Source organism: Montipora capricornis, chromosome 2, assembly GCF_036669925.1.
Source record: "Montipora capricornis isolate CH-2021 chromosome 2, ASM3666992v2, whole genome shotgun sequence".
In the NCBI taxonomy this organism is placed as follows: Eukaryota; Metazoa; Cnidaria; class Anthozoa; order Scleractinia; family Acroporidae; genus Montipora; species Montipora capricornis.
This window is the reverse complement of record NC_090884.1, coordinates 15,606,354-15,628,853: the sequence shown is the minus strand read 5'-3', so window position 1 is coordinate 15,628,853 and position 22,500 is coordinate 15,606,354. Positions and strand designations below refer to the sequence as shown.

Genomic DNA, 22,500 nt, shown 5'->3' with positions numbered 1-22,500 from the left:
AACAAGAGCGAGGGGTTTCCAAATATGGTACTTAGCACTGAAACATTCAACCAATCAGTTCGCACTTAATATTCCAAAGCTGTGAACGCGCGTTGCACTTTTCAACCTCTTATGGGTTTCTGCTACAACTTAAACTCCGACCTAAGCCAATTCAGTACTCCAGGATATACCGGTGATGGCCTATCCTTAGCAATTACCTTAACCCTTTCACTCCTGTAAGGGCCACAGAGACTTATAGATTTTAACGCCACACGACTTTACTCATCAACGGGGAATTGAACCCCACGGAAGTGAAAGGGTTAAATTGGTGGCAACAAAGTCGAGCAAAGTGAGGTTCCCCGAAAAAATCCCCTGACACTAGGTGAATACACATCATGCCTTTTTACGTGTCAGGCAAACAGGTAGTAAGCACAGAAACGTTTTACAGTCAAAGCAATGACGAAACGTTCAAGATATTCTATCAGGTCAATTGTAAAAGTACTTTGATCATTTTCATCATGGAATGCACAAAAGATAGACTCCAATACGCTGTGAAATCGAAATTTCCACTACACCCCAGAATTAGAAACAAACGGAAATACGTACACAGAGATGCTGCTATATACCAGCTCGGAGACAGTTGCTTTACTATAATCGAACAACTTGGACCTTGTTGTCAAGTTATAAACTTTGAGTCCGTAGGGACTGAAACATGAATTGCACCACTCGCAAGAAGCATCGCTTCTTAACTTTAATTCAGATCTGAAGTAATACTTCTCTTTAGCTCTACCTTTCTACCTTTGTTTCATTATTTCTGCTAAGAATTCTCCACAGGGTAGACAGAGCCTAGTTAGAGCATGCATCCTGACTCGGTGTCATCTGCGTTTCTAATTATAACTATTTATTATACAATTTAGCAATCACTATGATGAATATGATTTCGAATATTTATTGCTTATACTTTCACCTTGAGAATGACGTCGCACACGCCGAAACATGTCGCTGTAATTAAAAAGCAGAAATATATACATTGCATTTGGCTTTTGTATTTATGTATTATACATATAAATTTTACTCCGGCTAACTGAATCTTGGATTGTTTTTAAATCTTTTTTTTTCAAAGATTGTCACGTCTCAATTGCTAGAAGTAGAAAGTGAAAAAGAGGTGGCCGAAGGAGAAAATTAAAAGAAAGATCTCCGAACTTTCGCTGTTGCCCATGACAGCATTAACGTCGTATAAAACGAACAACAAGCGACATGACCACTACTTCTACATGAATGTCTTTAAATGGGCGAATTTGGTTTTCTTTACGTGCGTGAAGTTTTTTTATTTGCCTTTTTATCATCCTCACCCCATCACCTTTCTATGCTTTCTATCCTCTAAGGGAATGGAAATAGATTTTGAAGCCTGATTCTTTGAAGAAAACTCATATAACTTCAATTGTATGAAATTGGAACCAAAAAGTCAGGTGCAGTTTAGGTCAGTGACTGTGCAATTCAAATGAGAGAAAGCTAATAAAATCGTTTCGGTAGTCTTCGATTAAAGAACCCGGCGATGTGAGTTCATTATAAAACACATTATTGCTAATTTTCTCCTTTTTCAAAGACTTCAGTTAATTGAATGGTGAAACGCATATTTGGCAATAATTCATCATTCTGTGAGTATTTTATGATCAGAGTATCCTTGACGTTCTGCCGTTCAAATTTTCATGACTATTGCGCAAATTTCGTAGGAGGAAAAAACGCGTGGAGTAATTAAGTTATAAACCCAATGCTGTCTCGAGTCATGAGCTAAGTGCTTCATACATTTAGACACAAAGGTTTTCAGGCTGGTAGCAGGTGCTTAGAAAACGTAGTTCAAAAAGATTGCGCTAGTACTTTCTTCTACTTTCTTCAATTGTAAAAAGACTTGAACGCTCGTTGAAAAAGAGTTTCCAAGGGTTTCAAATAAGGTTAACATTCGAGTCAGAGTACTTTGTCTTCTTTGGTAGTTTTTCATGAAAGCAACTTAAAAACGTACGCCTCATAACAAATAAAAACGAAAAACAATAATTACTGATGCAATATCAGAGAGTCAAAAGCCAAAAGTCGTGTACTTCAAACCAGTATATATTTTAGGCGCCACTTTATCAGTAAACCACGTTCTAGTAAACATATTCAGCTACCTTTTTAATGCAGCCACCTGTACTAGCAATACAAGCTCCGATGTTTTGGTGTGCATTCCGCACGTGCTTTAAAAAATATATTCCTTTACATCATATAATGTATTTGGAGAAAGCTTAGACAAAGGCAATTTTTGTTTAGTAAGTTGTTTGGTGAGAAGTTTTACGGCTTTCATTTGAACACTGGACTGGAAATAAGAATGTTCATTTAATTTGGTGATTGATGACAGCTATTTAAACAAAAACTTGGTATTTTTTTCATCAGCTGGTCTCATATAATTATTTCAGAAAAAAAAGCATAAAACAAGGCGTTTTCTTCATTAAATGTTGTTAAGTGGTGATCACGGACTTAGAGTGAAGGATGGCAAAGTTCAATGTCTGTTGCTCGCTGTTTATCATAATGACCCAAACATTCTGATGATAAAAGGTTTCGTCGTTCTATTTTTATTTTTTTATGAAGGCAGCTTTGTGCCTCTGTTCGCATTAATCAATTATTGATGGGCGGTATACCTTGTTTTGAAATGCATGGTTATCATTGAATAAAAATAAAGTATCCTTGTTCTGACGTTGACATTTTGATTACTACTGTGCAAATTTTATAAGAGAGACAGAAAGGTTTTCAGGCTGGTATAAGGTGCTTAGAAAACTCAGTTCAAAATAAAGTAGAAGAAAGTACTACGCGCAATCAATTGTAAAGAGACTTGAACGTTCGTCGAAAAAGAGTTTCCAAGAGTTCAAAATAAGTTTCGACTCAGAGTAATTTGTCTTCTTTGGTAGTTTTTCATGAAAGCAACTGAAAAACGTGCACCTCATAACACTGAAATACAATCGAAACAAAAAAATTACTGATGCAATATCAAAGAGTCAGAGAGTCAAAAGTCAAAAGTCGTTTACTTGAAACCTGCTTAGTCGCAAGCATGCTTCTCTCGGATATACTGCTGAAGTTAGAAATGACAGAGACAAGTAATTTCTAAGGGTGTGGCCCGAACGATAAAAAAAGGCGGCCAACACGGAGATCTCTTTGACTTGACTTGTCGAATGGAGACTAAATGTGTGCCCAAATCTTCGACTACTTGTACCAATATATATATCTTGCGAACTTTGTGCCACTTCATAAAGTAAACCACGTTCTAGTAAACATATTCAGCTACCTTTTTATACAACCACCTGGAGTATCAATACAGGCCGATGTTTTGGTGTGCATACCGCACGTGTTTTGAATAAAATGTGTTCCTTTACATCATATAATGGATTTTGGAGAAGGCTTAAACAAAGCCAGTTTTTGTTGAGTAGTTTTGTTTGGTGAGAAGTTTTAGGGCTTTCGTTTGACCACCGGAAGAAATAAGAATACTCATTTGATGATTGATGACAGCTATTTAAAGAAAAACTCGACAATTTCTTCCCTCGGCCGGTCTCATATAATTATTTCAGAAAAGAACTAAAAACAAGGTGTTTTCTTCATTAAAAGTTGTTAAGTGGTGATCACGGACTTAGAGTGAAGGATGACAAAGTTCAAAGCCTACTGCTCGCTATGTTTATTATAATGACCTTATAATGACATTGCATGACCATATGGATAGCCGTACCAGGCGCACATTTTATCCATTAAAGGAAAAGCAGCCGTGGGAATAGAATTTATCTGTCTATTCGAGTGAAGAGGTAATTGATGTGACACAAAAAATAGCATAGAGTACCAAAAATGAAGACATCTTTGTGACTCTGTTCGCCTTAATCAATTCTTGGTGGGCGGTATTAGCACAAGGAATTAATCCATTAATGGTATAAATAGAGAGTTTGTTGGCAAGCCAAGTGAAGTTTGCAAAACTCCCTCACAGAAACTTAGGAACAAGAAACGTCGATTTATCAAAATGAAATCAGAGTTGATTGCAAGGATTATGATTTTCGTTCTTTTCCTGGAGTGTTTCGCCGAGAGAGGAGACTGTGCAACCACCATTAATGTTCCTGGTCGAGATGACATACTAAGCGTCAGGAAAAGCAAGGTAAAGCGCGTTTTGATTATTAAGCGACTGATATAAGAGCTAAGAAAGGCAGAGTAGTAACTGGGTGAAAAGATAGTACTGCCGGCTTCCTATTATTGTTGTTATTATTATTCTTCTTCTTCTTCTTCTTCTTCTTCTTCTTCTTATTATTATTATTATTATTATTATTATTATTATTATTATTATTATTATTGTTATCATCATCATCATCATCATCATGTATGTATGTATGTAAACAAGAAACACACTCCGTGTCAAAAAACATACGCAACTAAATAAATTTCTCACCGGAATTTAGGATCAAACCCTTTTCTGAAAAACCTTTTTTCCTTGAATGAAGCATAAAATAGACAATAATCTTTGAATTTTTTCAGATTCTTGACTGTCAAGAATTAGTCACATTTCCAATTATTATTTTTTACCTGAAGACTGTGTAGAGTTGAGTGCAAATGAACATAAGTAGCTAGACAACAGAGATTGGACTTGAATGAATACAGATTCATTCAAGGTGTTCGATTCCTTCAATGAGTTTGTCAAACCCATATCCAACCAGACAAAGTTACCACGGAAATTTCCATTTGGTTTCAGTGTTGTACATAACGTCACATTACTAAAATATTTAGAAATACAGATCACTGCTCGACGGCCGATCGAAAGATGCACTGGTTGTCGAAGTCCATTATTCGTCGCTTTGAAAATTCTAGATGTTCGTTTTTCAACGTTTGTGTTGTTTATCGAATTGATGTCCCATTTTTGAGCTCCATAAGGGTTTAGTTTGTTTAAAGATTCACTTAAATGCCATCATTTGCGTTACGTCAACTTCAGAGCCATTGCAGGTTAATTAAATATTATACTGTGCCCACCAGATAAAATCTACGCATTTCTACTAACTCCTGAAACTTACCGTCAAAGATACTCGCAGAAGACTCTAGGTACAAAGACAATACTTAGAAGGGGAGTGACAGACAGTGAAAGACCCTATTGGGCAACTTTTCCAATTTCCGACACAGGAAGAAAAACGGACAAATGCTACACATTTTTCGACTGGATTGCCATATGGCAATCCAGTAACAAGGTACACCATTTATCCTTATCTATCAGCATCATTTATAGACCACTCAGTAACTGTATGTTACATTATTCCAATACTTTCCGCAAACGTTCGATGAACAGCACACCACTGAAATGTTTGAATGATGAACTTCATTCCAACATCCTGGCTAAATACACTTACTGTGGTCATCATTTTAGCCCGGCTGTTTTTCATTCTTTCCTTACAGTTTAAGGTCATCCATCCATAAGTTGAAAATAATTTATATGGTAACCTTTCATTTTTCGTAAACCGTACCCTAATCTGCTGTTACTCTTTCTCACAATAAATGTGATTGGTATCGATGCACTGAATCACAAACAATTGGAGAGGTTTGAAAGTCTCCACTTTAGCTATGCTATTTTAGGTTAGTACTATTACATTCGTTTCACCAGTCAGCTTGGACTTCAATATCATGTTTTCTGTACCCGGCCAAATTGTTCCTTCTCAGTTCTCCTTTTCATCTCTGTGTGTTTTATGTCATCTATCTCAAGTAGTCCAAGGTACCTATTGTGAATGCGTCCTCATCGCTATCATTCATTGCTCGAATCAGCTTCTCACCTAGGATGACAATATCCTTAGATCAAACACGTTTCCCCCCTCTTCATGATTAACACCACGCACATTTTTCTATTCCAAATCAATGTATCGATTTGGTTTTCACTTTTACCGTAGAGTAGATCATCCATAAATATAAACAGAAGATGGTTTATAGTCTGTAGGCCATTCCTTAGGCTGTTTCCTTCCTTAAGTTCTCTTAAAACTGTATTGGTGCCGATACAAACAGAAATGGAGAGAGGCTGTCTCCCTGAAAGATTCCCCTCTTGATACATACTTCACCCAGACCTTGGTTACCAGGCCAGCTGTAAATTCCTAATTCCATTTTTTCATGTGCTTTTGGACTATCTCAGTCAGATTCTTTGCGATGCCAAACGTGTTCTGTACGTTCAATGATCCATGCGTATGCTTTCCTATAGACCACCCATTCCATTCCTGGCCTGTTTTTCACCTGCTAGAGTTTTTGAGCATCATCATACCCATTAGGAGCTGGTCTTTATTTCTTCGAGTCTACCTTCTACATCCTTTCTGTTCCTCTGGCAACAGCTTCTTTCTTTCAAGTTTACCATACTTTGTCTCCACCTGCACCCCTGTGCACAACTTCCACATCAGTGGTTACAAGCAGGTTATTGGTCTGACATTTCCCTCTTCTTTGTCCTCTATTACCAACACAATCCTCCCTTTGGTTAAAGGGAGAGTTGAGTTTCACCTCTCATTTGTCGATGTCCTTATTTTCACGTACACTGTTAGGAACATGATCATACCACCTCTCATCTCTCTCAAACCCATATTTTCCTGACAGATTCCAACGAATTGCCCGAGCTACGTTGTCGTGTCTCTTTTTGTATTCTTTTTGCAACAGTTTCGGGCACACGCGCTCACAATGTGGCAGATTGTCTCGTTGCTTTGTTTTCACATTCTGCATTTGGGATCGCCCTGTGACCTGTCGATCGTTGCTTTTACGTAGTTTGTTCTTATTGCTTGATCTTGTGCTGCAACAGTAAGGGACTCTGATTCTCTTTTAAGCTTTCCTTCTTTCAACCAAGTCCATGTTTCATCATTTCTTTGATTTTCGCTCTGTCTCGCAAATTGCCCGTACAATGGCACCTCTTTCCATCCTTGGATATTTGCAGTTCTCCTCCTTTCCTTGAAACTGGAAGCCGTGTCTTGGTTTTCAACTCCTTTCCTCCTGACTTCTTTCAAAATCGTCTCCTCACTGGATTGGACATAAGTCTCCAGCAATATTCCTACCTGATTGACGCAGTCCTCTACGGAGATGAGACCTCTTCCTCCCTTCTTCCTTGGAACATAGAGTCCATGGGTGAAAGGCCCCGTTCATTGTTAGTAATTTTCTTGCTGTGCGGTCTTACTGCTGGAGTTCTTGTTTCTTCCAATCGATTATACCCCGCATATCTAACAAGCAACACTGCCCAGGTGTTTATGGTTTCCACCGTTTAGCTTCGACTGCGCAACTTTTCTAACCCGAAAATATTTCTTCCCAATTTTTCTCTTCACCTGGACGTGCAACATACCATCCGCCTCGAGCGCTTCTAATATTTGTATCCATCGCCTTCTTTCATAATCCCTTCTGACTGTGCCAGCTTACCACGTTTCAGCACCAGGACAGCACATTTTTCGACGACAAATAAATTTCATCCCGATGTCCTTGCTGAATATTCTCACAATTTGTATCAGTGAATCTAACTGGTTGTCACTTCTGACATAAAGCTTTCACCTACTCTTGGCTCTGGCACTTGCCAAAGGTGTTACCTCAAACTCTAGTGCGGAAGGGGAGGGGGGAGGGGAGGTATCCACTTAGTAGGTTGAAGCCATAGCTTGTCCAACCCCAGTCCCCAATATATTATTATTATTATTATTATTATTATTATTATTATTATTATTATTATTATTATTATTACATATTTATATATATATATATATATCTTTCGTGGATGCTACCAGGAAAATCATGGTTACCTGTACATTTCTTAAGACTATGAATCAAAGAATTGTATATTTGAGGTGCTTTTTATAGACGAAAGAGAAAAGTGATGGGATCCTCGTACTTATCTGGACAATTTAAGTAATTCTGCCTTTCAGGTGGCCTCAACAGGATTCGAACACATGACCTCTGCGATGCCGGCAATAGGGACATTTAGATTCTAGGACGAGGACGCGAACGAGTACGAAATTTGACTGCCCGTTTTTAGCGAAAAGAGTTAAAAGATATATAACCCGGACGATTAATCTTACTCTTTGTTAGCAGTGTAGGTTGCTCAGTTATTCTTCTTGCTGGTAACTGAGCCTTTTTGCTGATCGAAAAATGCCAAAACGGCTACCCTGTCGTTGACTTGTTTTGACACGACAACATTTTTTCAAAACCTCGTACTAAAATGACGACAGCATCACGTTTTTCCCGCCAAAATGACGCTGTTTGCTCGCGCTCACTGTTGTCCTTTGAGAGAATCTCGTACTCGTAGTCGTCCTCGTCCTAGAATCTAAAGCTCTCTAATACTCTACCACCAACTGAGCTATAAAGCCACAAAGTTGTCTTAGTTGGGCGTAGGTCACTTTGTTGGGCTCATCTGTTTGCATGAAGGACTCGATGCATTAATGAAAGAAATGTATATTTGAAGTGCAGCTTATAGACTTTGTTGCGCAGTTAATATTTTACAGATTGATTTCAAAACAGGAATAGCTTGAAAATACATCATTTGTTGGAAGCAATCATAAGTTTTTGAAAGAAAGAAAACCTTTACCAACGAGTAGAGATAGGCGAGGGGAACTACAAAGTTCTTAGCGTATATTTTTGTTTCAGGTACTGCGGAGCGATTATCGACGGAATTTGTGCGAAGTTGCACGACAAATTGATTGCAAGCTGGATCTCCAAGACCGCGAACCCAAGACCAACCTACGAAGCCCATGAAGAAGCATAAGCATGCCGTGCAACGGATCCAGAAATAAATTTTAACGTTACTTTAACTAAATTAAAATAAAAATGAATCTGCAAGCCAATCTATCATGTGGTGGGTTGTTTTTATAAATTGTATGAATAAATGAAAAAGAGGATGAAGGAAGAGAACACATCTATACCATACATTGGGTCTCCTCAAATGATAATATCTTTTAATTCAAATTTAGTCCATTGTCATGCCCCGCGGTTACTGGAAGACACTCGATTGGTTAGTTGTAATTACGTTATTAAAATTCGAGACCAAAAAAACTTTCACTGCATGGCGCGAAACTTAAAATAGATTGTCTACCCTCTTACTCTCTTGAAAACTGTCAACTATAATACTTTGGCTTTTTTTGTTGCTGAATCGGAGTGGTATTCACTATCAACTTCTGTAATGAGCTACTGACAGGTCGTAAAGTGGAATAGGCTTTCTGCTCAGGCTTACCCCCTAAGGAAAAATTAACTCTTACCCCAACCAACTACGAATTGAACAAAATAAAAGTTGTTTTTTTTTTTTTGGAGAGGTTAAATCGTGACGGTGAACCCAGAACAACAAACAACTTTTCATAGCCTATATCGTGTGACAATGTTTTTCTTAATTTTACTCTTATATATTCGGGAAGTTTATTTTTAGAAACTGATAAAAAAGCCGCCCCATCGTCTTTATGGAGGAGAGTTTTTCCCTTAGTTTTTCTCCAAATTTCAAGCCGAACTTTCTTTTTCCAACACTTGTTTTGTTACTCGACGCTGAAGAACCTAAGCAACCTCGTTCCCCCAAAACTCTTTTAAGACATTTCCTTGCGGTGTACACAACCTAATATTCCAAACTGCTTCGAAACAGACGTACGCGGAAAAAATCTTTGCCCGGCATTACACACAGAATGAACAGGATGTTAAAGAAACCTCCATGCGTAACGACTGAGAAATATCAGGAACCCATAAAGTGGTTTATAAAAAGAAAGAGTGTCTAAAGTTGTATGTTTTTCAACACCTTGGTATGGAACTATCTAGCCTTTTGTGTTGACAGCATTCCCCAAACTGCAAAGGAATTAACAGGCTCGATTACCAGCCGCTGATTCCGCAACGATTCTAAACGGCGAATGTGGAGATGCACTGAAAGTCTCCAAAGAAAAGTCCAGAAACTTGCCCTTTTGTGAAATCACAGTAAATCGGCTTACCCCATAAAATTGTAGCGCTTAATTAAAATCAATGTTTCTGTTCGATCATTGCAAAGGGTACGATTACTGTAGACAAGACAAATGATTTGGAATAAGTAAGACATGTAATATGCTCTTGAACAGTCCACGTAAGCGTTTTACGATAGTCCGCTTCGATGCCTGATATCCTAACACTATTTACAAGCGAGCGCTCTCCTAGCTCTTGAAAAACAAGGATCAAGTTCTCATTTGTCCAGGATTATCTTTGCTGCTTTCCAATATTAAACGCAGCAATGTTGACGACAAGAAAGAAGGAACGAGATGGTTCCTCGACGTTTAAATGAGGACATTGGGAATTTAATTATCCCAGCTTTGAAAGACGAGATCTGTCAAAAAAGGGAAATGAGCAAGCACTGATTTTTTGACCCCCCATCAAGCTGACAAACCGGTACCGTACGGCAAAAGACGAAATCCACATTCCCTGTACTGTGCTGGTTCTGATTTACAGTTGATACAGTCTAGTCTATCTCACGACCTTCAAAAATGGCTTTATTCTAATGGACTTACTTTGAACGATATCAAAACTGAGTTCTTGTTAATCGGCTCCATGAATTTGCGAGTTGAAATGTTCTCGTGATGACTGAAACAACGAACGAAATGGTAAATGAAAAGAATCATTGCGGAGCTCCGCGAGCCGAGGGAGCTCGCGCGGAGCACCATGGGAAAGAAAATTTGGTAACCCATCTGTGGGAGAAAATTTGGTTTTGGTCACCGTACGGCCGTACGACAGTACAACCGTCCACCCCGCGGGCTCAAGTTTAGAGCCCATCGAGGCAGCCATACTTCTTTGATATCAAACATCTATTTTACAATGACTGCAAAATTCTCGCGCGCTCATTGGTTAATGTTTATTGTCAATAAGCGGACAGACACATAAATTTATAATTCATGCAATAATGACACGATATTGCTCGCGTCAGATTGAAGTTTCTCCCATTTTTGTCTCGCGTTCTTGTCGTGTTTTGACTTAATTTTCACCCCTCTGCCTTTTTGTTATTGTAAAAAACAAATTGATGTCAGTTTTTCATGCGTCTGTCTGCGTTTTTTTTATGCGTCTGTCCTGTTATTGACAATGATCATGATCAACAACAGGACAGACGCATGAAAAACTGACATCAATTTGTTAATGTTATGGTCAATCCACACACCAGTATCACTTGACCATATTGCGGACTTAACTTTAGAGCTCATCGAGGTCAGCTGCTTTTTTGAAGTTGACCGCTGACCAGGTACTGGGTTTCGAAAGGAAAGGAACTTTATTTAGGTATCTACTCGTTCTAGCTCTGGAGCACTAATAGCCACGTTCGATATACTAAAATTCAGTCCCAAACTGAAACAAAAGGCATCATCTCGAGGCTCTGGGGAATAAACTCATACAAATCATTTTATTTATTCCCTAGAGCCTCGAGATGATGCCTTTTGTTTGGGACTGAATTTTAATATACAAAAAGCAATAATAATAATAATAATAGTAAGTTTAATTTATATAGGTAGCTCCTATACAAAAAAATTAGCTCTAAGCGCCTTACAACTGAAAAGCTTGACACAACTAGACAGTCCTAATGAACATCTCCGAGTTTGCTTTTTAGACTTTTCAAAAACTTTTGACCGTATAGGTTATAATAACATCGTTGTCCAAAAGCTTTTTAAACCTTAACGTTAGACTTTGTCTGATCCCTTGGATCATCAGCTTTCTATCTGATAGAAAACAACGCGTTAAGTTAAATCAGACATTTTGTGACCACCAGGGGACCAAATTAGGCCCGATTTTGTTCCTCATGCCATGTCACCTAATTTTGGAATGTAGAAGTACGTGGATGATGTCTCGTTGTCATAGAACCTTAGTAAGGGTAGCTTATAGTCTAGTACACTCGACTGTATAATATACACAAGGAAAGGTTCGTTAATACAAACGTTATATTTTAAACAGAGTTAACTGGAGAGAGTGTAGTGTAACGTAAAGTGATAGATTTCTATCCCATATGAACCATGTGACCGTTAGCCCTACTGATGGAACTGGGTCCACACAAGGACAGAGAAAAACTCTGACCAGGGTGGGAATTGAACCCACGACCTTCGGGTTAGATCTCCGCCGCTCTACCGACTGAGCTACAAGGTCAGACGGGAGCAGGCCGTGGGAACTGAAGATGTTAAAGTCACGGCAATTAACATGTACAAGTACAAGGAAAGGTTCGTTAATACAAACGTTGGCCGTGTAGCACTTATATTTTAAACAGAGTTAAGTGAAGAGAGTGTAGTGTAACGTAAAGTGCTAGATTTTTATCCCATATGAACCATGTGAGCGTTAGCCCTCCTGATGGAACTGGGCCCATACATGGACAGAGAAAAGACCAGGGTAATAAACAGGTTGGCCTCTGGCAACTGGATTCTTCTTAACGCTAAGAAATGCAAGGAAAAACCCCATTTAGCCCCCTTAACAACTGATGATCAACCGTTAGAAGTGTAAGCTCACATAAGGTCTTGGGGCTTATTTTTCAGAATGGAATGAACACATCGCATCAGTAAGGCAACGAAACGCTTGCATATTCTATGTGGTTTACGTCGGGGCGGTGTCCCAGCAGCTGACCTAGTCTTAATTTATGAGTCTTTGATACACTCTATTTTGGAATATAGCTGCGTAGTCTGGCATTATGCTTCTCCTTCCTATTTGTCTGAACAGCTCGAAAGAGTCCAGAAAGGAGGTTTTGGTATTATCTATCCCAAACAAACCTACAACAGGGCACGTGAACTTGCTGACCGCCCAAGGTTGGACGTACGCCACAATGATCTTTGTATTAGAACTTTAAAGAAATTTGACGGGAAGGGCCCTCTCTCAAAGCACCTGACAACGACGAGGGTGAGCATGCATGGACGTACGATTAGAAACCCTACCCACAGAGCCCTATATAAATGTAGAATGGAGCGGCTTAAAAGAAGCTTTTTTCCTAGTGCAATATTTTTAGAATTTATATTTTTATATAATCTTTATAATTATTCATACGTTTTTATTGTTTTTTATTGTAAACAAACACTGTAATTCATTTTTAAATGCAAAAATTTGTTTCAATAAACTATTAATAAACTAACTAAAAGCTAGCTTTTAGAATCTCTGTACGGTGGCCAATTTACATTATCAACTCCGTTGATAAAACCAAATTTTTGTATACTACTTCCCCACCGACGCAGCACCACAGTTTCTTTAGAACCTACCCCTTCATTTATTAATAAACTTAAACTTACTATCGCTGTCTTCAAAGAATTAGGTACGTTGCCCGATGTTAATGACGACTCAACAATTTTAGTGATGGCTGGAAGTAGAAGATCTAAGTAACTTTGTAAATTGTAGGAAGAGGATCCACATCACATGACTTAGAGGTTATCTTCTTAATTAGGAGATGTAGTTCATCTTGACTGATGGTGGAGAAGTTCGACAGTTCACCTTGACAACAAGGCGACTCACGAGGAAATGGAAACTCAGACGTTGGTTGAGGCAATAGTTGTAAACTTTCACGTATGGTTACAATCTTGTTATGGAAGAAGTCATTGAATATATATCGCAAAACATAACTACATGGTCAGGTTAGAATATGTAGACATTATTATCTCGTACTTACGTTAACAATTTTTTGTTTTGCAACTTCTAAATCAATTTTGTGACTGTAAATGACAAGCGACACATGTGACCCAGATTTAAATCTTCAGTCTTTTAATGACCATGGGATATTTACATTTTCTACAGGTTTTCAAGAACTGAAGAACGAAACGATTTTGAAGAGGAAACTGAATGAAAGAGCATCGAGATATATTCACTTTGAACTGAAAAACATCAGTATTGATGAAAATAAATTCCCATTTCTGGCTTAAAACCGCATTGCAGCGATTGCAGTGTATTTTTATCATCTTATGGAAATACGCAAATAAGCACCGTACCGGGGCTGCGGCCCTTATTCGAGGGCGGCGCTTATTAACTTTTCCGGTCCATGTGCGGCGCTTAATCGAGGGCGGTGCTTATTCAGGGACGGCGCTTATTCGAGTGAATACGAGCTGAAATAAAACGACTGGATATGATCAACCTTTCTTGTTCAAATTCCGGTTCCGGTTCCTGATTTTCTCTCTCTTGGGGGCCTGTTCTCCACTATGACTTCAGAGCTAACCAGGTAACCGCCCTGTTTCATGAGCTACTATTCCAAAGTTACTATTGCATCCGACATTGCATCCTTTTACGTAATTTCTTGATGCCGATAGACTTCAAAACAAGGGGCTAACCCCACCAAAAAAAGGAACGTTTGACGATTTTGTTCTTTTAAATACGCCGGTCCGAAATGACCGCCGTTTTGATGTTGGCAGTGCTTAAAATATAAAGCTCCATCGTGCGCTGTTCGAGGTACGACTTTTTAATTATTTATTATTTGTAGCCTAGGAACTTGGTAAGTGGGGTCTTTTTTACTACACAATGTGTAATTTTATAATTATTGAGGTGCTGACTTATGGCCTGGTGATATTTTTGTTGCTACTAAAATATGGAACCTGAGCCACCCAAAAGCCACAAAACCAACTAAATCGACTGAACCTTATCACAACTACCAAAGAAACACGTTACAGTATTTAACAATTAGACCCGTAGCCCGCAAGGGCTATTGTATCACCCAACTAGTCAGACAGAAAAGGCAATAAAGTTAGCAAATGCAAGTCAAGGAAATTTTTATTTGGGAATAAAACGAAAGAAAGCGTCAAGCTTTTCGCTACTCGAGGACTATTAATAATAGTCCTCTGGTAGCATAGCCAATCAAAATGCAGGATTTGCATTAGTCCGCTAGTTGGGTGATACTAAAAGCTTATATCAATCAAGGCATATTCTGCTTTATGTGCGATACTAAGTATCGAATAATATCACTGAAAAGAGCCATTTCTTACTATTTTTCCGCACTGATAATTAGTCAAACCTCACATAATTTATATGTACATGAAACCACCAAATTATTAGTACTTTAGAATCTACTGCTGTGACCGCCCGAAAATCTCGCCGTCATCACTGACACCAATTGGCCACTCAGCAGGGGTGGATCCAGGATTTTTTCTTTTGAAGGGAGTGCACCACTAAGGAATGCCGTGGCTGCGCAATTATTGATGATGAAATGTAAGAAGTCATGTATGTTAATGAAATTGAGTCCATTGGAAACACGGAAAAAATGTAAGTTCCAGATGGGATTTGAACCCACGACCCTTTCTGATCTGCAGTTTTAGTTGGTCACCATAGTCTCCAGTAGGTGAGTGGTTAGTCTGTCGTAAGCATCCAACCAGATCATGGAGAGTTGTTGGTTCAAATCCCATCTGGAACTTGTATTTTTTTCCAAGTTTCCATTGGATGCAATTTCAACAGGGCTTGAAATAATTTCCTGGCTGATGCCGGTCAAGTTGTCCAGTCAAATCTGTGTTTGCTCGGACAAGAACCGATTTTGTCCATACAAAATGTGCATTACATCATAACTCTTTAAAAAGTGCTTCTTAACCCTCTCAGTACAACATGATGCTTAAATATCAAGCAAGTACATTTAGCGAGCTTTTATTGTGCATTCGTAGAAGTAGCTTCACAATCAGTACAAGAGGGGAAAGTATGACCCCGGGGACATAGCCAGGCATGGCACTGGATTTGTTGACTTTTGCAGAAGGAACCCTGGGGACAAACCCACAGGATTAGTAACACCAACAGCACCACCCCCATCTTGAAATGAATGACTGTAACAGTTGTTTCCGTAAAGACTGGGTATGAATAATATGGTACATGTACATGTTTCAAAATGGCAGGTGAGAGAAAGCCAATGGTGTGTGAGTTAAATTATATTTGGAAGTGAATTGATACACTGGACTTTGTGACTTGAGGCTTCACCTGAAAACCATTGACATTATTCAAAAGTTAGTGGAATATTCTTTTTTGAACAATCAACACCTATGAATACTTTTAAACAGTGAGACGAAATTGTTCTCGACCGAGGATCTTTTTCTTTTTCTTTCTTTTTTTTGCTACAGTGCAATAAGTACCCCGGTACATGTAGCATCTTGCAGGTTTTGCAATGTTGTGTGACAGTAAAACAATATTATCACTGGTAATATACAATACTGTATTGGGCAGTTCGACAATGTTTACAGTGTGACCGGGAAAACCGTGAACACCTACATGTAAAATAATTATATTAGGAATGCTTATTGTTTTTAAGCCGATAATGTTTGTCAGGACTTCACATGCCAAAACCGCAAGGTGAATAATGGTTATTATCACCCAACTAGTGGACTAATTCAATTCCTGCATTTTGATAGTCCTCGAGTAGCGAAATGTGTGGCACTTTCTTTTGTTTTATTCCCAAATAAATTTTTCTTCAACTTGCATTAAAAAATTTGCTAACTTTATTATTGCATTTTCTGTCCAACTAGTTGGGTGATACTAAAACAATTAGACCCTTCGCCCTCAAGGGCCACGGGTCAATAGCCAATTCGGCTTCGCCTCATGGGCTATTGACCCGTAGCCCACAAGGGCTACGGGTCTAATTGTTAATTAGTTGAAGGACATAACTTTCTTTGTTTAGGAAAATCGTTTTTCCCTAGTTTGTTTCAAGTTACATGTACCTATTTTATTCGCAAAATGACCAGAATTAGCTCAAATTAAATCCTATTCAATTACCCAGACAATGTAAAGCCGACACAATTATTGCCGCGCAAACAACAGTATCAAAACATTCTGCGATTTAGCAAGTAGATTTCCGATGCGTGATTGGACAGAAATAACATTCCTGACATGTCTGCTTTCATGGTAGCACTGTATTATTTTCATGTTTACATGTAGAATGTTAAATACTTCTGCAGAAGTGATTCCTTTTGTTGTGTATCAATGGATACCCTTCTCCTATCCTGTTATTTGTAGAGAGATGTTAGATGAAATGCAAACCTCCTGGCTATAAATGGATGAAGAAACCTGCTTGGGAGACTTCACATCTACATGTATAACTCATAGTGAGAGTTTTCATTCTTCAGAACATCTTACGAAACATGAACTGGTCCATACTGGCAAGAATCCCCATAACTGCAAACAATGCGGTAAGAGTTTTGGGGACTCAGCAGCTCTAAGGACACATGAGAGAGTTCATACTGGGGAGAGGCCTTATAAATGCAAGCAGTGTGAAAAGACTTTTACTGTCGCTGGAAATTTGAGGACACATGAAAGAATTCATACTGGAGAAAAACCTTACGACTGCAAACAGTGTGACAAGTGTTTTAGTACTGCAGCAAGTCTAACTGCACATGAAAGACTTCATACTGGATTGAAACCTTTTAAGTGCAAGCAGTGTGACAAGCGTTTTAGTGTAGTTAAACACTTAAGAAATCATGAAGCATGTCATACTGGAGAGAAACCTTTTGACTGCAAGCACTGTGACCAGCGCTTTAAGCATCGAGGAACACTCCGAACCCACAAAAGAATCCATACTGGTGAGAAGCCTCATAAATGCAAAGAGTGTGGCAAGTCTTTTATTCAGACTTCGAATCTTCGGAGGCATGAAAGAACTCACACTGGAGAGAAGCCTTATGAATGCAAACAGTGTGGAAAGTATTTTTCCCAGGCTAAAAATCTGAAAAGGCATTACACAGTTCATTCTGGAGAGAAGCATTACCTGTATGAATGCAAGTACTGCGACAAGTGTTTTGGCCAAGCAGGCAACTTAAGCCGACACTTAAGGGTTCATACTGGAGAGAAACCCTTCAAATGTAGGCAATGTGGCAAGTGTTTTAGTGATGCACAAAATCGGAGGAGACATGAAAGAATCCATTCTGGACAGAAGCCTCATAAGTGTGGCCAGTGTGGTACATGTTTTAGTGAGGCAGGAAGTTTGAGAAAACATGAACTTGTCCATACCAGAGAGAAGCCACATGCATGCAAACAATGTGGCAAATGTTTTAGTCGTGCAGAAGATTTGAGGAGACACAACAGAATCCATACTGGAGAGATGCCTTATAAGTGTAAGCAGTGTGGAATGTGTTTTCGTTATGTGACAAGTTTCAGGAAACATGAAAAAGCCCAGGAGTGTACTATACAGAACCCTGAAAACAACAACATTGAAATGCACGTCTCTGTTATGGAAGAACATGATTCACACAATAACAAAGAAATCTGTTGGTCGATTTTGCAGGAGGGCTGCTTAGAAGTGAGGTCAATATTTTAATGAAATCTAGAATAGACACATGGTGGATAACTACAAGTAAACATTGATTGAATTTTTCCTCTGCCTTTGCAATTTGTCAAACTTATGAAAGAAAAAAACTACAGTGATGGTCCACGCGCAGTCACAAGTATCACATTACTTCCAAAGTTAAGTGATGTCTGATGCATGGGATTGTCTCTAACAGTTTTTTAAAATTGATTATTAGATTCAGCTTTTATTGTTTAAGCAAGTGTTAGAGCTGAAAATCTTAACTTTACACTATAAATCAAATAATTTCAGAAACTGAGCCAATTTCAGACCCAGGGTGAGGGAAAGAATCTTTTGTTCAAAAAGCACCAAGTTAACCCTGATGTGTAGAGCACTTGTGCTGGATTATATACAGTACAGTACATGTACACTGTATTAAAGTTTGAGAGTTACGGAACAAACCTCTTCACTCCACTTGTCCCAAATACATTATTATTTTTTCTTATTTTGTGAAGTTAATTGAAATTTAATGGAATTAATAACTTGGAGCGATTGTGGTCAATAATTTCTTATTGTTGTCATTGTTTGCAAATGCCTCGCATTCCTTGTGCTTTGGGTTGTGGAGCTTTAATTTATCGTTGTGGCAGGAAGAAGGAGCATTTTAGTGTCCCTCCCCCCCCCCCCCCCTACTTTCCACTGGTGATTGGTGCCTGTCTTCTCGGAGGCATGAGGGCTCATGGCTGGATTGTCTGGTTTTGCCAGCCATCGGTGCAGTCTTCATCTATGAGCTGGCTGCTGGCCAACAGTGGAAGCTCGACAATGTCTCGGGCACCCAACCTCCACAGAGCGACACAGTAAATGTTGTTAATATAAGACCTTTTTTCCTGAAAACTTACTTTCCTACATGTTAAGTACGTGTATGCTTTGAAAGATTGGTAAACTAGGTCTAGTTCAATCCATGACAAGTGGATTCAATACTGGGTTGACATCACAAATGATTGCAAAGTGGTGGTATAAACACTAGCAAAACCAATTGAGGTATCCAGTGGATAGTGATTTATCAAGTGAATAGCGCTATCCACCCTTCAAACAGCTGGGGCCTGGAATTTTTTTTCATTTGGAATAACGAAACAAATTGCACTCGCCTTACAAGTTCATGCAATTTTGGTAGTCTTTGAAAAAATTTACTCATGCTTATTAAAATTGCACTCGAAATCGTGTGATTACCTATACATTATGGCACTGTAAGATGGGAGGCATATGAAGCTAATTTTACCACCCAGCTGGTGAGCATCACACAACAGATTTCTACTGTACTTCTAATTACAGTAGAGTATGCCCTTTAAAAAAACAAACAAACAAGAATACGGTTGCTAAAACTAAGCAGAATTTACCCTCCGTGCGGAAAATGTAGATTCTGCACAACAGTTTGACACAATAGGCCATTTTCGAGTTCATGTCTGCCTCCTCTTGAAAGCGAGTCTATTAAAGCGCAGAGGTTTGCTTATGAAAATATCATTAGTTTTCATTCGATACATAATTATGTAAAGCAGAACTACAATTACCACCACAAAAACTTTGTTCCTGTATTTAAAATCATTTTGAAGAGGAGGAAGACAGTGGCCTAAGTTTTCTTGTTGTTCCAAATATGGTACTCAGCAAATTGAATATTCGGAAGCTTGTTTCCCAGCACACAAAGGGCCGTTACGTGTTTCAACCCTTATGGGTTTCTGGTAATGGTCAATATGAAGTCATTCAGAAGACAGGCAAACAAAACGCTGAAACACAAAATTATTATCTGATGCAAAAATTTGGTCATTATTAGATCCATTGTATACACTTTCAGTCTATGGGAGCTACATTAATAAAACAATCTCTTTAAACTCTACATGACTGTATTTTTGCACTTTGTGAGGAGAAACCTGGAGGCATTTACATGAGTCATGAACACTGAGATCACAATGTTCAACTTATGTTAATTAATCAAAAATTTCCCTTGCGGGAGTACATGCATAAGACAGTAGAGAATCACCCCAGCCGTGATAGCCTGAGAACAAGTCCAACAAATGAATGGCACGTTACTGGTCAAGCTATGGTTTTAATTTTGGCACCAATCCCTTTATAAATTATTTGATCGCACATTGAAGCCATTTGTCTTTTAGAGCCCCTTTACAAGCTAACCAAGCAAGCAAGAGTAGTACTCCAGCATGACTAAGACTTAGGGCCCTTTCCTTTTGTCAGAACTGGCCGGCCAGACCCGTCAGTTTGCAAGGAAAATGCAACGATTTGAAGGAACACTTTCATGATAATCCCTCATATTCTTCTGGAGGAGTATAATAATATCATCCTCGAAGTGTGTTAATTTGAAAGCATTGTAGAGTTAGTCCTTCCAAATGCCTGGTCTGGTCGATCAGTTATGTCAAATGGAAAGCGTCCTTAGAAACAATCTTACACTATAGCAGTACAGTGTATAATATACCAAATGAAAAAGTGGCCGCCAATAAATAATTATTATTATTTTGTCTTTGTGAAAATTAGTCTGACTAGCCTTAAAGTGGTACTATGAAGAAAATCGCACCTTTCCTATCTAAGCCATTTTAAAACATAAACAAGTAGTCTGCGTGAGAAGAAAAATGCTATTTACCTTTTTCAATTATCTCTTTTGTTTCCAGAGATATTATAGTTTTTTAAAATATGCAAATGAGCCAAGTTATGACGTCATACACTCGACCAAATTTTGTTCAAATATAATGAAGAGATACATGTATCTCAGCCAATTTGTATCAGAAATTTCTGATTTTTTTCAGTACGATTCTACTAAATGTTCTCCACAATATGAGCTTAACAGTTCTGTTACCATGGCATCATACTGGGTTCCAGACCTCCCCCATATTAAAAGCTTTTCTGGCCACCTTTGGCGTTCCATTTTGATATTTGCTAACAGCACTTCATATGCATGATCCAGCAAGCATAATTATAAATAGGTTAGCTCGTGTTTGTGGCCTTGTTTGACATTTTGCAAGCTGAAAATCATGAACATATTGAAATCAAGGGGGTGGGGACTGGAAAAGAGTGAGTTGCCATGGGAATAGAATTTTTTACAGCCATAGGTGTGTTTCCGGTAGAACTATTAGACTACCAAGTTTCAATGGTCTGCGCTGCAAATTGGCCAAAGTAACTCTATTATTTTATATACTCAACATAATATTGGGTTGAGTGTATGAAGACATCAGTCATCTCATTTGCATATTTTACCCATTTTCAAACTTAAATATCTCCGGAACTAATGAAGATCTTTGCAAACGGTAAATGGCGTTTTTGTTCTTTCGTGGAATTCTATGTGATACACTCAAAAAATCAAGGGGTAAAAATTTGATCATAGTACCACATTAAGTTTTAAAGCAAACATTATTTCAACTTTACACACGTTAATGAAGCTAGCGAGGCTAATTAATGCAAAGACAAAATAATAATTTTTTGGCAGCTATTTTTGCATTTGGTCAATACCGTACATAGCATCTTGTATTTTACAATTCTGGCTGAATAGTTCAATACTTAGTTTTTTGGCGAATGGCTTGAATGGCTATAAACTCAGATATCTGAGAATTCTAAGAAAATGAATCAACTACCTATTCTGAATACCACTCATCCTGAAGATTTGCTGGCCTGTTATAGGAAAGAAACTCTTTTCAGAGTTCCTTATGGGATGTAACATTGTTGGAGACTGTTCCTTGCTTTGATTTGTGACAGAGTGCCGTGATGTGTAATTGGCCCTGACAAGACCGTGTTTTGCAATCTGTGAAGACCTTGAACTCCTTCTGTAATAATTACCCGAGTTTCCTGATCTCCTGGTTATATCTTGTGCGCCATCATCGTTCTTCACATCTGAGCTCCTATTGGCATGAGTACTTATTTCTGCACGAAACAACTTTGGTTCTTTCCCTTCAGTGTGTGAGTAATATCCGCCATAAATCTGAGAAGCATTTGCCCTCTGACTTGATTGACCACCACAGTGAATGCGATGCACTGAATAATTATTATTCATCATATAAAACATGGGAAGTGCTTGTGACCGCTTTGTATAGCTTATCTTTGGATTTACAGATGACTTGAGGGATGTTTCTGGATTTTGTTCCTTTGATGCCTGAGTGGGAATGGCTCTTAAGTAGTTATTAAGGGAAAGGTTACTGATTTCTCGCTTTAAAACAAAGGTTGCTGTCCCTCGTTTCACTGCCTTTTCCTGGCCAACTGCATTTGTCTCAGGTGTGGAAGATCTTCCCATGTTATCATTTTCATCAAAAATAATCATATTATCTTCCACGTGATGATTTTCTGCAGCACTAACTAATTCCCCATCAGAT

General features: G+C 38.5%; 2 protein-coding genes and 1 long non-coding RNA gene across 7 annotated transcripts in view; 2 read left to right on the top strand and 1 right to left on the bottom strand.

Annotated features, from left to right (window-relative positions):
* The first annotated feature begins 3,952 nt into the window (after nucleotides 1–3,952).
* On the top strand, nucleotides 3,953–8,808 carry LOC138037817 (uncharacterized). Its single transcript, XR_011130109.1, has 2 exons — nucleotides 3,953–4,141; nucleotides 8,608–8,808. It is a non-coding gene; the product is annotated as an uncharacterized lncRNA (long non-coding RNA).
* Nucleotides 8,809–14,129: 5,321 nt separating this feature from the next.
* On the top strand, nucleotides 14,130–18,600 carry LOC138038951 (zinc finger protein 709-like). 3 transcript variants are annotated; one of them, XM_068885060.1, is made up of 3 exons: nucleotides 14,148–14,346; nucleotides 15,768–15,875; nucleotides 16,879–18,600. In XM_068885060.1, the coding sequence occupies exon 3, from the start codon at nucleotides 16,916–16,918 to the stop codon at nucleotides 18,170–18,172; it is 1,257 nt and encodes a 418-aa protein (XP_068741161.1). In that variant the 5' UTR covers nucleotides 14,148–14,346; nucleotides 15,768–15,875; nucleotides 16,879–16,915; the 3' UTR covers nucleotides 18,173–18,600. The 3 variants fall into 3 exon arrangements, with proteins under 3 accessions (XP_068741159.1, XP_068741161.1, XP_068741160.1); XM_068885059.1 differs by lacking the exon at nucleotides 15,768–15,875 and adding an exon at nucleotides 15,629–15,767; XM_068885058.1 differs by lacking the exon at nucleotides 15,768–15,875 and having other exon boundaries at nucleotides 14,130–14,346.
* LOC138038950 (uncharacterized) overlaps nucleotides 18,166–22,500 on the bottom strand; it is a 13,779-nt gene continuing 9,444 nt past the window's right edge. For all 3 annotated transcript variants that reach the window (XM_068885055.1, XM_068885057.1, XM_068885056.1), the window contains exon 4: nucleotides 18,166–22,500. This exon is cut by the window's right edge and continues 833 nt beyond it. In XM_068885055.1, coding sequence (XP_068741156.1) covers nucleotides 21,765–22,500 — 736 coding nt within the window. In that variant the 3' untranslated portion in view covers nucleotides 18,166–21,764.

Coding starts and splice junctions, on each gene's coding strand:
- LOC138038951 (XM_068885058.1), top strand. CDS start 16,916: ATGGATGAAGAAACCTGCTTGGGAGACTTCACATCTACATGTATAACT.